Source organism: Typopeltis vanoorti, chromosome 5 (genome assembly GCF_054136105.1).
Source record: "Typopeltis vanoorti isolate ZY-2024b chromosome 5, IOZ_Tvanoo_1.0, whole genome shotgun sequence".
NCBI lineage: Eukaryota > Metazoa > Arthropoda > Arachnida > Uropygi > Thelyphonidae > Typopeltis > Typopeltis vanoorti.
In genome coordinates this window covers 99,697,518-99,713,405 of record NC_143553.1, presented here as the reverse complement: position 1 = coordinate 99,713,405, position 15,888 = coordinate 99,697,518, and the positions used below count along the sequence as shown (strand labels likewise).

The window sequence follows — 15,888 nt, the reverse complement described above, 5'->3', positions numbered from 1 at the left end:
ATCACCCCTCCATCCCCCCCCCAAAAAAGCTAGTTATCCTCACTCTAAATAAACCTTATCTTTCTCATGCCAGTTTTCTCGTTTGATGACCAGTTTTAAATATACCTTAAGTTTCATGAACTACTGACATCTCTTTTCCTTTGAGTTCTTCCATCCAGGCTATAGCTGTAAGCTAGCTCCTGAATCTATCATGAACACCTGATGTGTAATTCCACATTAATTATTTTTTCCTTGAGACTTTCACAAGGTTTCTCATCCCTTCCCTATTAGGTCAAGGGTAGCTACTCGGCTCTCTCTTCAACTGAGGATAGAAATTACATTTCTTCAAAGTGTTATCTTGTGAGGTTATGATCAAATCCAGCATTCTTGATTCTCATATTCTCTCCTCAATAAGCATCTTAAGATAATCAAAAATTCCAGAGATTAAGTTCCTTATTGCAAGATGGAGCCTCCATAGCTCAGTTGGTATAGACAAGCCCTTTGGTTGAAAAGACTCAAGTTTGAATCCTGTCTATGACATGAGGAATTTTTAAGGGTATTTTGAATCAAATGGTAAGTTAGCTGCTCTCATATGGAGGTAGAGGGTTTTTTCCTCCCAGAATTTCAGGTTTTTTGTCCTTCAGAACAAGCAAATGACCCTATGAACACAGTTCTAGAGACATAAATATACTTACTCCTAAAGAGGGATGTAGCAGAGGAATGGCAAGCCAGCTGCGTTAAATTGCCTAAAGCCCCTAATCAGGGGATGGATCGTGTCTTGGATGGATGAGAAATTAAAGGATGAGGATCACAAGAGGCCAATTTCTCTTTGTAGTTAATATTACCATAATTGAATTCTCTCATAATGATTATCTGCTTTTCACTTACTAACTTAATTTGTTCAAACATTTCATGTTTGCCATCCTATATGTTCTTCAGCCTATAATGCTAAATAGGCTGTGCTGTCCACCTCCGCTTCACATAATATACTGTCAAAGCCAGAAGCATCATTTCCCCTCCTGTTTGTCCACTTTGATTTGTTTTCATAATTAATACTCCTCTACTTTATTCCTCTCTCCCTTCCACTATATTCCAGGAAGATGGAGGTTCTTTGACTACTTTTTTATTAGGATATTATCTTTTATCAACCATGTTTCCCAAACACCTGCGGTCTTTTTGCATACTAAAATATCAAGACCATTGACTTATCCTTTTATTTCTAATTCTCTTATTCATATACAGACAAAGCAGTGTATTGTTGTTATTCCTATTAGCTCTTACCCATCATTGTTTATCTCAGTCTTTCCTCTATTTTTTGACATGTTGCACAATCTCTCCTATTATGTAAGTTGCAGCCCTCAATCTAGGCCACTGCTATCTTTCAATTCGATTATTGTAGATTCAGTAGACTCTCTTGTTCATAGAACAGCAATCTTTCACAATACCTGTATCCATGCTTGTTCATATGATTTTTTTCCTGGTATCATACATACAGGCATGCAGAATATTCCAAATCTGTTTTTCCTATCATTTTCAGTATGTCATTTACTCCCACATCTTTTGCAACCAGATTCACCTTATTCTTACGCCAACCAATACTAACATCTCATCCAATTTCTGACTTCTCTTCATTGTCAGAGTTATACTTTCTGTCATTTCCTTATACAAAACTTGTTTAAAGTTCTGCCTTATATACCTTGAATAATTAAGTCTCCATACATTACACTCCTCATTCATTCCTCTTTCACCTTCCATTCCAGGACTTCCATTGTTGCTATTCTTCTTCCCTGTCTCCTCCCACTCTTTTCCTTTTTTTTTTTTCTCTACTTTCTTGTCTTTCTCATATTTCCCTCCTTAGCTGATATGTCACTGAACATGTAACTCCCCCCAATTTCACCTCCTTGAGGTCTTAAAGTGTCGAGTTTCCTTTTTTTTTCTTTTTCTTTTTTTTCAACTCTTCCATTTCCCTCTCCAAGCCATTGATTATCATCTGTTCATTGGACATCCACAGATGCTGTATGGTCACTCCAGTGCTTGGTGATGTGTTATGTGGTCCTGGTGTATGCTTTTCTCTCTCTCACACACATACCCCCCCCCACACACACACCCATTGACGACGGTCTTCCTCTTTTTCTGGGAACTTTACTTTCTATTACTGTTCTGAGAAGTCCTTCTTCCATCCTTTCAATGTATCCAAAGTATTTTAACTTTCTTATGTTAATATCCTTAAGGAGCTTCAAAGTTCTACTGATCTTTTCTAATACCCATTATTTTGTATTTATATTGCCTTTCAGTATATGATGTCCTCAACAGCCTTCTGTAACACCATATTTCAAAAGCAGCTATCCTTTTCTTATCTGACTTCTTTATTCTAAGTCTCACATCCATAAGTCACTGTTGAAAAAACAACTGCTTCCAAAATCATCAACTTTGTTACCATGGAGATAGATCCATTCTTCCAGATTTTAGACAAGTCTTTGAATGTTGTTTTAGCCATTCCTAAACTTCTTCTGATGTGTTCTGAACAGCAATTCTTCACATTAATAATGGATTCCAGGTACTCGAACTTGCTGACTTCCTCAATTCTTTCTCCATTAAGGTACACTTGTTTCTCAGGAGCTTCCTTGTCTGTATTTCATTTGAGAACCATAATATGTCTTGCTAGGATTGAGATGAAATTCTGTGTTATTACTGTTCTCTTTAACTTTGTCAAGAATTTGTCCTAGTTCTTCCTTGTCATTATAGAGGAGTATGGTATCAGCAGTATACCTCAGATTACTTATCAATCTAATACCTATTCTAATTCCTGTCTTGAGCTCATCCAATGCTTCATGTGAGATGGTCCTCAGCATAGATACTAAACAAGTGAGGAGAAAGTAAACATCCTTGCCTAACTCCTTCTCCACCCCACCCCCCCCAAAGCTAATCAGTTAATCCAATTCAACACTTGTTCTTACAGTGGCTTTTTGCTCCCTGTACAAGTTAGCTATCAATCTGATAGTGTGTTGAGGAAAACACACCATTCGTTCACACAGTAAAATACATCTTTTGTCACTATTACCTTTGCTGAATTCTGACATTATACATTGTCAAATTCATACTCCTCACTGTGTTTTTTTTTTTACCTTTGGTTACAGTACTCAAGTCTTTCAACTATACCAATTTACCTCTTTACTCTCAACCAAACCATTCATGTAATCATATTCTCCACTTTTACTTATTTCCCATAAAGGCTGACATTCATATCTCCTAGCACTTCCCCATTTCCTACATTTTAGGTAAACATATACATCCTGTGCCTTTTTGTCACATTTTTCATAAGTAGAAAATGCATTTGTCATAAGTCAAGTGTACTGTAAAATGTTTTACTGTGGTCTCTGAAATGGGTGGACTTGGAAACATTGATTCAGAGAATGAAAAAAAAAAAAAAAAAGAGAACAGCTGCCATTTTTACAGTTTTTGATATGACTGCAAAAAGGAAACCTACCACACAATCATAAAAGCTATCACAGTTCCCTGAAATACAGTATGATTACAATAAAAAAATACTACTACTATATACACAGAAACAAAAATAGTAAAAAAAAAAATATTACTATTGTAGTATATTTTAGTAATATTACTTTATAAACATTATTATAAAGATATAATGTTTATATCTTTATAGTAATATAAAGCTATATTGGATAATTGTTATAGTACATATCCAGCCTAGATTTTTATTATTGTACAAGTGCCTCCTTGGAGTCCTCATGAAGGTGCTTATCACAGGAGACCCAAACTATCCACACAATCTATCATACCTCTCCTTGAACCCATTAACAGACAAAGCACTCGCAACTGACTCTGACAACCTATACCACTCATACACAACTCTCCAAGCAAAAAATCTAGTCCACACTCCCCTACTAACCATACCTTTATTCAACTTGCAGGAATGACCCCTTGTTCTGGCACCCCTAGCCAAGTATTGAAACATTTCTCCTGAATCAATCCTATAAAGCTCTTTAAGTAGCTTAAATGTTTCTGTCATGTTCCCTCTTTTTCTTTTATCAACCAACTTCTGCAATCCATACACTCTCATCTATCCTCATAAGGACCATTCCACAGACTACTCACCTCTTAATCTTCTTTACTGTTTCTTCATCCCCAAGAAACCCAGGAGACCAGACCTGAGCACAGTAATCCAGATGTGGGCATATCAAGGCCTTATAAAGAGGAATAACAACTTCATTTAGGTTCTAAGTCTCACATTCATAAGTCGCTGTTGGAAAAACAACTGCATCCAAAATCATCAGCTTTGTTACCATGGAGATAGATCCATTCTTCCAGATTTTAGACAAGTCTTTGAATGTTGTTTTAGCCATTCCTAAACTTATTATCATCTCAACAATCTGAGGAAATTATAATTTACAGTGATTCAAGATCAGCTATGGAGGCAATCAAAAATGGCAATACCAAGCTCACACAAGACATCCATAAACTCTTAAATCAACTAATGTGTTTAGGAAAAAGTTGCATTTTACAATGGATTCCTGCTCATGTAGGCATTGATTACAATGAAGTAGCTGATAAATTAGCAAAAGAGGCCAGAGAACTCAACCAAGAAACTCACATGATAACTCTTGCTGATGCTAACACACAAAAGCTAAACTAATTCCACTGAAATCAATGATACAACATCAAATTCCTGAAATCAATGCTGACAGAAAGACCTCCACCACAATATCAAGACTACGAACAGGACATTATAGAGGAATGAAGATCTATCAGAAGGTTGATAATAATAGTAACAATATTAAGCATTTTCATAAAAAAAAAATTTGTCTTTCAGTGATCCGTAATGTAAGTATTATGTTCTCTTGTAACCAATCTTCTACATGAGATCTTTTTTCACATCTCATGTAGAAGTGTGGCTGCAAAAATCTCAAATAAAAAAAATGAATAAATAACCTACTATGTTATAGTAGAATGGAAGTCAATTGATCATTTTCTCCATTTAGGTGTCTTGGCACTAATAAGCTCTAAAGCAGCTTCTACATTCAGTTTCAAATTGTCAAGACACTGGCTACAATACAGTGTAGTTTAAAAAAAAAAAAAGGTTAATTATAAAAGTCTTGGAATAAAGTGTCTCTGTGATGGTTTACCAGCATAAGAAGTCTCATGATGTTAAGGCTTCACATTAAACTGAACTAATAAAAAAGGCTTTTCATTAAATGGATTGTGATAACAAGATGCAAATAGAAAGTCTTTGCAATAAAATGGAATGTAATACAATAGCCCTGTGATATATTGATCATGTCAGTCTGTCTGTAATGGTGGTACTCACAATTTTATTAATCCAGTTATACTGGTATCTCAAGTATCTGCAATGCTCGAGAAGTCAGAATTGTTTCTACTTTTATTTAAAGTTCATAGAATATCTGTACAGTTGACCTTTGAATAATGTGGAGGTTAGGGGTGCTGACCCCCTCGCATTGTTCAAAAATCCATGTATAACTTTTGACTCCCCAAAAACTTAACTACTAATAGCCTGCTGTTGACCAGAAGCCTTACCGATAACGTAAACAGTTGATTAGCATATATTTTGTATGTTATATGTATTATATACTGTATTCATACAATAAAGTAAGCTAGAGAAAATAAAATCTTATTAAGGAAATCATAAGGAAGGAAAAATAAATTTACAGTACCTATATCAATAATGTCTTATATGATACAAAACACTGTAGATGTTACACATATTACTAATATAGACATCAAAAATGAAAAGATAATGTGAAAAAGAAATTCATATTTATTTACAGGTATAACAATTCATGCATGCATTGATAACGTAATATGATTCCTTTATGATAGCCTAGTACAATCGATACAATTGCTTCATGGTAGCCTAACCTATACACTAATGAATGAATTGTTATAAAATTTTTATTTTCTGCTAATTAATTAAATAAATTTAATATTTATTAATAACAGTTAATTTAATGTAGTGATGATTTAATACTACATCTTTATGTTTGTTTACAACTGTGTACTCGACTGCGAATGGTGCCATGAACACTCTGTAAGTGTTTGTGTGCGTGTTTGATAAATCTTAACTTTTTGTAATAGATCTGTGTATATTTTATGGTAGTAGATGATAAAATAGACTAGTATCTACATATATTTTATGAATTCATGACATGCTTAAATCTTTCTTAATTTTTTTCAATATTTCTAGGCTACACATTTCTTCTGAGTTTTTTCAAATTGTTGCAAATCTCCAAAAAAAAAAAAGTTCCAATATATTTATTAAAAAAAATCTGCGTATAAGTGGATCCACGCAGTTCGAACCTGCATTGTTCAAGGGTCAACTGTATCTTTTTTTTTTTTCAGTTACAAAATGTACTTGATGTGCAGATATCTTATACATTGTCACATCTTAGAACATAGTTTCTGTTAATTGCTAACTGTATTATTCCTGTTAGTACAAATGCTTCATGCTGAATATGTTTAGCTTTTTGCAACTTTTTTCTGCACACATTCACTCAAGCTTGCGAGTGGCTAATATCATAGGTTCTGGCCTCCCTCGGAAGAAAAACTACTGAGTTGAAATAGCATTGTCTAGTAGTAGTAGAAACCATAAAAATAGCTAATAAGAAGTTAATTTTTGGGTACTTGGATGGCTGTGTTCTCTATAGTTTGGTATTAACTGCATTCTAAAAATTGTCAGCATGATCATAGACCACTGGCTTGCAGAGATAAGATCATAATCTTTATGCTTTTGTGTTTAAAGTAAAAGCTGGTTATTGATAAAAGATTATAGGATTTCAAATGGAATGTTAAATGAAATTTTACAAAATGGAATGTAGCAGAAGATGCTGCATTCTCTTTTGAATTATTATATGTAACTGGTATTGATAATAAAAAAGTAACTCAAAAAGGGTTCAGTGTTTGCAGTAATTTATGACTATTAATAAATAAATAGTTATAAAGTTAAATCATGTGCATTTTTTTTACCCTACAGATAGCTGTAGTATGTGGCAGTTGTACAGCAGGAGGTGCCTATATGCCTACTATGGCAGAGGAAGCTGTTATGGTGAAGGATATAGGAACTATTTTTCTTGGTGGGCCCCCTCTTGTTAAAGCAGCTACTGGAGAAATTACATCTGAACAAGAATTGGGTGGTGCTGCTCTGCATTGTCAGTAAGTAATATGGAAGAGTTCATGCCCTAATTATTCTAATGCTCCAGGAAATGAATGAAGACATTATCTTATTTTTTTTCATTTATTTTATTTATTTATTTTTTCATCCCAGCTAACTTACATAGAGTAATTAGTTGCAGAGCATTCCAGATGTAATGGGACCTCTAGTAGACTGTCTAATTCATTGACAGGATATTGGATGAGTAAATAGCCATAAAGTTAAATCATGTGCATTTTTTTTTACCCTACAGATAGCTGTAGTATGTGGCAGTTGTACAGCAGGAGGTGGCTACAGTGGTGCACCTACAGATGGGGGAAAGGCCACCCCCCCAAAGAAAGAGGGAAAAAAACACTAGAAAATTTTCCAAAAATCTTTTCCTAATTGAAATTCTTTTTTTTTAATTTTGTTATGTCGTGTCTTCTATTTCTATACTACTTATGAATTAGAAATCATTGCAGATGCTCAAGCATAGGTCATATGCGATGCATAGTGTGTATTCTCAAATCGTCTACTCAACCCCCCCCCCCCCCCCAAGATTAAATCTTGAGTTCGCTACTGGGTGCTTATATGCCTGCTATGGTGGCAGAGGAAGCTGTTATGGTGAAGGATATATGAACTATTTTTCTTATACTCTTGATGAAATAAATTTAAAGGAATTTATTTAAAGGAATGCGGAGAACCGACCAGGGCTTCTAACCTAATGTCAAATCCTCACCTTCTCGTGGTGCACCCTATTAGGTATCTACTTGGATACTGAACAAACGAGGATGGGCTGGCAATTTGGGATTTAGCCGACCAAATTGTATTCTTATTGGTTAAACCAAAATAAAAAATGATGGTACAACATGACAAAATTTCATGCCGGATGGGGCGTTGCCCAGTTAAAAAGGCCACTGTTGTTTTTGCCAGGGAACCAGGGTGAACAGCGAAAAGTCAGCTACTGGAACAAATCTGAAAAAACACCCCAACTCAACATCACCAGAGTTAAAGATCGGTACTATTAACATAAGAAGCTTGAATGCTAAAGAAATGGAGCTAGCTGAGGAATTAGATAAGTACCAGATCAACATAATAGGGGTGACTGAAACAAAAAAAGACAAAAACTGGTGAGATCATTCTGAGCAATAAATACAAAATGTTATATTCAGGCAATGACAATCAAGGAAAAGGAGTAGCCATAGTATTCAACACAAAATACGAGGCTAATCTTCTTGAATGGCAGTCAGTCTCAAGTAGAGTAATGTGGGCAAATATGAGAATGGGGGAACTAGACAATGAGACTTATTTGTACCTATAGTCCCACAGAAGGTTGAAGTGGTAGAAGTGGACAGTGTGCTAAGGTAGAAGTGGAGGAATTTTTTGAGGCTTTAGAAAAAGCAACGGACACAATGAAAAAGGAAAAGTTGGTCCTTGTTGGGGATCTAAATAGCAGAGTAGAAAATGATTGTCAGACATACAAAAATATTTTGGGAAAATTTGGAGAAAAGAGCAAAGCTAATAATAATGGCAAATATCTGTTGGATTTCTGCTCAGGACATGGACTGGTTATTACTAACACCATGTTCCAACATAAAAATGTGCACAAATTCACATGGAGAGAACAGGCAAGGAATAAGAAAAGTCTCATTGACTATGTTATTGTTGATAGTGATGTTTTCTCCCTGGTGCAGGACACCAGAGTGTACAGAGGATTTGAAATTGGAAGTGATCACTATTTAGTCTTGAGCAGGATAAAATTGAATTTCATATTGAAAAGAATAACATGTAAGAAAGTTTTAAAACGAACAAAAGTTGAGCAACTCTCAGATGTGAACTGTAGACTAAAATACGCAAAGATTATTGAAGAAAAAACGAAAGCGTTTGAGAACAGGAATCAAACCTTGGAGATTCAGTGGCAAGCCTTGAAGAAAGGCCTGATTGATTCAGCTACAGAGGCATGTGGTGAAGTTGTCCGCAAGGACAGAAAAATTAGAACTCCATGGTGGACACAGGAAGTTAAAGAAGCAGTGAAGGAACAGAAGAAAGCATATCAAAAGTTCCTGGCAAATAAGTCAGCTTGTGCTCTTAGAGAATAAAGAGACAAATGCAAGAATGCTAAACACTGTGTAAAACTAGCTAAACAAAAGTCATGGGAGGACTTTGGCAAGAATATAGGAAATAAATATGAAGAAGGTGGCAAATTATTCTGGAGGCTGTTGAAGAAGCTTAGGAATGGAGGAAAGAGTGCTGTAAAAGGAGTTAGAGATGATAAAGGTGACATGAAAACAGGAGAAAAAGATATCCTTGAATTATGGAGTAATTACTTTGAAAATTTGCTAAATGAAACAAGCAGTGATGACAGCACAGTGGTAAAAAACACTGTCCAGGAATGCAGTCAGGAATACATATCCATACTTTAAGTAGAAAAAGCCATTAAAGGCTTGAAATGTGGAAAGGCAGCAGGAGTAGATGATATTTGACCAGAAATGCTGAAGTATGGTGATATAAAAGTCTTACAATGGTTGCACTGCATAGTTCAGAAAGCCTGGACAGAGGGACGTATTCCCGATGATTGGAGTAGAGCTCTCATAGTACCCATATATAAAAAGGGAAATAAAACTGAATGTGAGAATTACAGAGGTATTTCCCTACTGAGTGTTCCTGGCAAGATCTATGCAAGTATACTTGAGAAACGGTTGAGAAGAATTGTGGAAGAAAAGCTTGGTGAAGAACAAGCTGGATTCAGGCCAAATAGAGGCTGTCAGGATCAGATCTTCACTTTACGACAAATAGTCGAGAAAGCATGGGAATATAACAAAGATCTGTATTTAAGTTTTGTCGATTTGGAAAAGGCATTTGACAAGGTGTCAAGAGAGAAGCTATTCAATACGCTACAGATATATGGTTTCAATGGGGGCATTATTTCTAGAAATACTTAGTCTTTATTTGAGTTGTAAGTCAGCAGTTAGAATTGAAGGAAGTACAGGAAGATGGTTTAATGTTAAATCTGGTGTGAGACAAGGATGTACATTATCCCCTCTGTTATTCATTATCTATATGGATCACATTATGAAGGAAAGTGGTATTAAACATGAAATCAAAATTGGAGATGTTAATGTCAACTCTTTGCTTTATGCAGATGATGTTATACTTCTAAATAAATCTGCTACAAGTCTGCAAGATTCTCTGACTAAATTGAATAATTGTTGTAATAGATATGGTATGATGGTCACCAATAAAAAGACAAAGATAATGAAAATAGGCAGAATCATTGAAAATGTCAACTGTGTTTTGAATGGAGAACCTGTGGAACAAGTAAAACATTTCAGCTATTTAGGCACAATTTTACTGAAGATGGTAAATTAAATATAGAAATAGACAACAGAATCAGCAAAGCTGGTATGGTGGGAAGTCAATTGAATAAATTCATATGGAATAAGAGAGAAATTAGTCGGAACACTAAAATAGCTGTATACAAGACAGTGTTCAAACCAGTTTTAACTTATGGATATGGGAGCTGGGTCAGAAGTAAAACACTTGACCAAAGACTAGAGACCACAGATATGAGAGTCCTGAGAAAGATTATAGGCGTGAACAGATGGCATCAATGGCAGTATCATATTAAAAACGAGGATATTAGGAAAGAACTTGACATTGTCAGCATCCAGGAATGCGTTAGCAGAGCTAATCTCAGGTGGTATGGTCACTTAAACAGAATGGGTGAAGAAAGATTAGCAAAACAAGTGTTCTCTGCCAGGTTGGCAGCAAAACGACCCAGAGGAAGACCAAGATATAGGTGGATTGATACGGCAAAGTGCTTTAGACGATAGAAATATAAGATCTGATAATGTTGGAGTCTTGACAAGTAACAGACTGATTTGGAGGAAAATTTTAGATAGGAAGTTAGTAATGATGTAATTTTTTTCATGTAATACTATCATATCCTGTACACCCCTTGAGGGTACATTGCAGGAATTTGATGATGATGATAATTAATAAATAAATAAAATAAAATAAAATACCCATTAATGTTGGTTGTAATTTCATTATTGATAACTGCATGTGTGTGTGTGTGTGTGTGTGTGTGTGTGTGTGTGTGTGTGTGTGTGTGTGTGTGTAAACACACATAAGATTTACACAGCGATGAAATTTTCATTTTTGTGATGTTTTTTCTCAAAACAGGAATGATAGGATGCAATGCATCTGTAAATGCAACATATACTGATGGATCTGTTTTAAGAAGTTTTATGTTAGGTGTGCTATCCTTCAGCTGCTCAGGAAAAGAACATTGTTTCTGGACCCTGGTCAGGTTACCAGCTAAGAAATGTTTTTGACAGAGGCCATCTCTATTGATTGCTACCGTTATTAAACTTCACAGACTTTAATAGAGGAGAATGACTATAAATTATGTGTTTTGCTATACTATGATTTCTTTAAAGTAAGATAAAAGGGACATAATGAAGTGGAAAGGACTGTTTTTTATATGCAGTCTCAGCAGAAAATGTATAAAACTCAGTTGCTCCTCTTTTGGTTCTAATCTAAGATAAGACTGCATGTTCTTAGATTAGGTAGATCGCATGATTCTAGTGTCCAGGATAAAAACCTTATAAGTCCAGAACACTGATGGTTGGTGCATCACAATATGAAGACCATTCCATCAGTGATTTGGCAGTTCAGTCAGTCTGCAGTAATTACTGTGGTACTAGACACCACTGGGTAATAGATGAATTTTTTTTTTTTTTTTTTTTTATCCAGTATAATACCACAGACTTTTTTTACTTAATCAAAGCTTGAAGTGTGCCAAAAAAGAAATGGATTTCATTTCACAGCAAAGACCTTACTTTTCTCCATTTCTTCTAGCATGCAATATGAGTGATGATTTCAGAGGTGTGTGAAACATCATGGAGAGACCAGACATTTTGGACATTTCTTCTTTTCCAGGGTACAGCTTTAAAATGGTAATTCTGCAGAATGGCTGCTAAATAGACCCTCTGTCCAAAAAAGAAACCAAACTTTTCGAAAATAGAAGAAACTAGTGGCGCCACCTGTTGTATCTTTTTGTTGTCGAAAGTGGCAACCTTCATTATTGTTGTGTCACTATTTATGACATTTGTTTCATTAGAAGTTGAGTTATAGTGCCAAGAGTGACAGTGTGTTTTGACGAACGGTTGGAAAATGAGTTTCAAACAGAGATCTGCAATTGACTTTTGTGTTAAACTTGGTAAACGTTTACCGAAACGCATCAAATGCTTCAAGAAGCATACGGTTATGAATGCTTATCCCGTACTCAAGTTTACGACCGATTTCAAAGTGGTCGTGAGACGCTTGAGGATAACAAAAAGCCAGGCCGTCCAAACACTGGAAAGAGTGAAATTAACACCCAAAAGGTGCATGATTTCATCGAAGAAAACCCAAAATTGTCCTTGAGATTGATTGAAGATGAATTGGGGATTCCAAAATCAACTGCCCACAACATTTTGACCGAGAATTTGGGCTTTCGTAAATTGAATTTGTGATTTGTTCTCCAAGTTGACCGAAGACCAAAAAATGTATCGAATTGAACACTGCAAGGACCTCATTAAAATCACTCGTAAGGATGCAAACTTCCTTGAAACGATTGTTACTGGTGACGAAACGTGGTGTTTTGAGTATGAACCTGAAACAAAGTGCCAGAGTGCTGAGTGGAGACCACCAGAAGAGGGGCATCCGAAAAAAAAGTCACTTGGAGAAGTCAAAAGTAAAGGTAATGCTGATATGTTTCTACGATTCCAAGGACATTATCCACAAATAATTCGTTCCACCTGGCCAAACGGTCACAGGTGAGTTTTATCTCGAAGTTTTGAAGCGATTGATAGCGATAATTCATCGTGTACGGCATGAATATCATGAAGACCGACTGTTTGCCAAAACACACTGTCACTCTTGGCACTATAACTCGGCTTCTAATGAAACACAGGTCATAAACAGTTGACACAATACAAATGAAGGTCAACAAAAAAGATACAACAGGTGGTGCCACTAGTTCTATTTTCGAAAAGTTTGGTTTCTTTTTGGACAGAGGATGTAGCATCATGAACTGTATCTATTGGTAAGATTTTTTGAGGCTTCCAGGTCAGAGGTCAGTTAACAAATACTTTTCTGCCAGATGTGCTTGAAGGGAATTCAGTTAGTGACTTATGTGGGGGGGGGGGGGGGGACTGTCAGCACTGCACTTTGAAAGGAGTAAAGCATCCATTATTAATGTATGTTTCAGATCTCTCCCAATTTCAACTTATGTTAAATAGGAAATCCAAATAGTCAAGCAAAGATAAAGTTTGTATGCATAAAAAGACAAACTTCAACCTTCCAGCTTCAATTCACAAATATCATGTTCTTAGTTTCAGAAGTATTGATTCATCTCCATTCTGCAAAACTATACTAACTTTTTCTAACAGAATTTCAACTTTCAACTGCTATTCATCTTAGTCATGCACATTCTGTAAATTTTCATCTCAAAAGTGACATTTGTGTATATGTTTTCTGTGATACACATGGTCATAGTTTCCAACTTTTGAATCTTCTCTTTAATATTATTATTATTATTATTATTATTATTATTACGGGTATCTCCATGGAGTCAGTAGACTCATCGTGGGAGACCCAAACTAGCAAAACAATATCTATCATATCTCTTCTTGAATTCATTTACAGATGAAGAACTCGTAACTGAGTCTGGCAATGAATTCCACTCATTCACCACCCTCCAGGTGAAAAACCTCGTTCTCATACCCTTGTTAACCACACTTTTCTTTAATTTCCAGGGATGACCTCTTGTTCTTCCATCACTATCACACAGCTGAAACATTTCCCCCTGCATCAATCTTATAAAAACCTTTTAGTAATTTTATTAATCTTGTTTGACATAAAATCTCTCTATCTCATTCTGTCAAGTTCATTTACTGTTTCTGTTGCTTTCCTAATATCACCCTCCTGAACTTTTTTTGATTTCCTATATTTAAAATATTGATTTTCTCTGGTCCAACTCTGTTAATTTCCTTCGCATAAATTTCAGTGTTCATAATTCCAATTGGCTTTTGTTTTTCAGTCACACGGATTGAGCAGGTAGAAATACCAAGACATTTGCTATCACTATTTTCACACAAATTGTTCACATATCGATGTTAGTTTGAGTTGGTCAAGTGACTAGTATATCTACTATTCATCCAACAAGATGCATACTGCTAGTTGCGTATCTGTTTATGATTATCTTTAGATGAAAAATGAATTTCATTTTTCATCTAAAGTGTGTGAGATAGCCCAGTGTATGACTATCTCTCTGCTTATTGGAGGCCTTATGTGCCCTAAAAAGATTTCGTGTTTGGCAGGTCCTCCAGATTAGTAATTAATAAATAAAAATAAAATAAAATAAAGATGGGAAAGAAATCATTATCCCATCTATGGTACAAATGTACTGTAGATTGACAACCTTTCATGGGTAGGAATTATTACAAAAAACTACTGAAATGTCAGGCAACCCCTTCCAGATTTCTATCTTGCTTGATTTCTATCTTGCTATCATAAGTGATTCTCCTGAGTTTATTGAGGATGTCGTTTGTTCTATGGACAGTTCAGACAAAGATCTAAAAAAAAAAAAAAATTCCTCTTTCTTCCAGGAAGGCACCATATTCCTTGGTTGGATTATTATTATTACCCCAAGAACTCATAGAATCAAAGACTCATCTGGGAGGTCCTTTTATCACACACACACACACAGCTCATCATGCTGTGCCTTGAATATTTTCAAACTCCTTGCAGACACCACACTCTCAGGCAAAGCATTCCAATCATTTACAACTCTGCATGAAAAAAACCTGCCCCTCACTCCCCTACTCACACCTTATTTATGCAGTTTCCAGGGATGACCTCTGGTTCTCCCCCAATCTCCCACTATTTTCTGTAGAACTTCTCCAGCATTGATCCTATAACAACCCCCTACCAACTTCTAGGTCTCTATCATATCTCCCCTCTTCCTCCTGTCCACCAGACTCTGCAAATTACATCTTCTCAATCTTTCCTCATACTTGACATTCCAGAGGTCAGAAATTACCTTAGTCAGTCGCCTTTGGACCCTTTCCAACATCTCTTCATCCTTCTGAAAACCAGGTGACTAAATCTGGGCACTATAGTCCATGTGTGGCCTAATCAAAGCCTTATACAACAGAACAAGAATCTCCCTACTTCTACACGTCAGTGTCCTCTTCATCATTCCCAGAAGCCTTTGTGTTATCTTCACAATTTTGGTGATGTGTCCCCTAAATTTCAGATCCTTATCCACTATCATCCCCAGATCTCTTATTTCTTCCACCTCCAACAATATATCCTCACCTAGCATAAATTCTACATCCCATCTTTATTTTCCAAATTTTAAAACCTTACATTTTGCAACATTGAACTTGCATCTCCATTTCCATGCCCAATCACTCAATTTATTCAAGTCTTCTTGTAAGGCCACAACATCTTCACTACTCTTCATGGTTTGTCCCAACTTTGAATCATCTGCAAACGACTGAATATCTCCATCCAAATCTTCACATATATCGTTAATATACAAGTTAAACAATATAGTCCCAAAACAGACCCCCCCCTCCCGAGGCACTCCTGTTGTGTCCTATTTTCTTAATTTCTTATCAATATATATGTATTCTACAATAAGTCTTTCCTAGAGTGTCACATGGTACTGCTGAAACACAAAGGAATTGCCT

The 15,888-nt window shown here is 35.8% G+C and overlaps 1 protein-coding gene across 4 annotated transcripts in view; it reads left to right on the top strand.

The window, feature by feature from the left end:
* The window catches only part of LOC150106688 (methylcrotonoyl-CoA carboxylase beta chain, mitochondrial-like), a 321,267-nt gene that overhangs the window by 128,661 nt on the left and 176,718 nt on the right, over nt 1–15,888 (top strand). For all 4 annotated transcript variants that reach the window (XM_090392642.1, XM_090392638.1, XM_090392640.1 and 1 more), the window contains exon 6: nt 6,989–7,167. In XM_090392642.1, the coding sequence (XP_090248768.1) occupies nt 6,989–7,167 (179 nt within the window). The remainder of the gene's footprint in view (nt 1–6,988; nt 7,168–15,888) is intronic.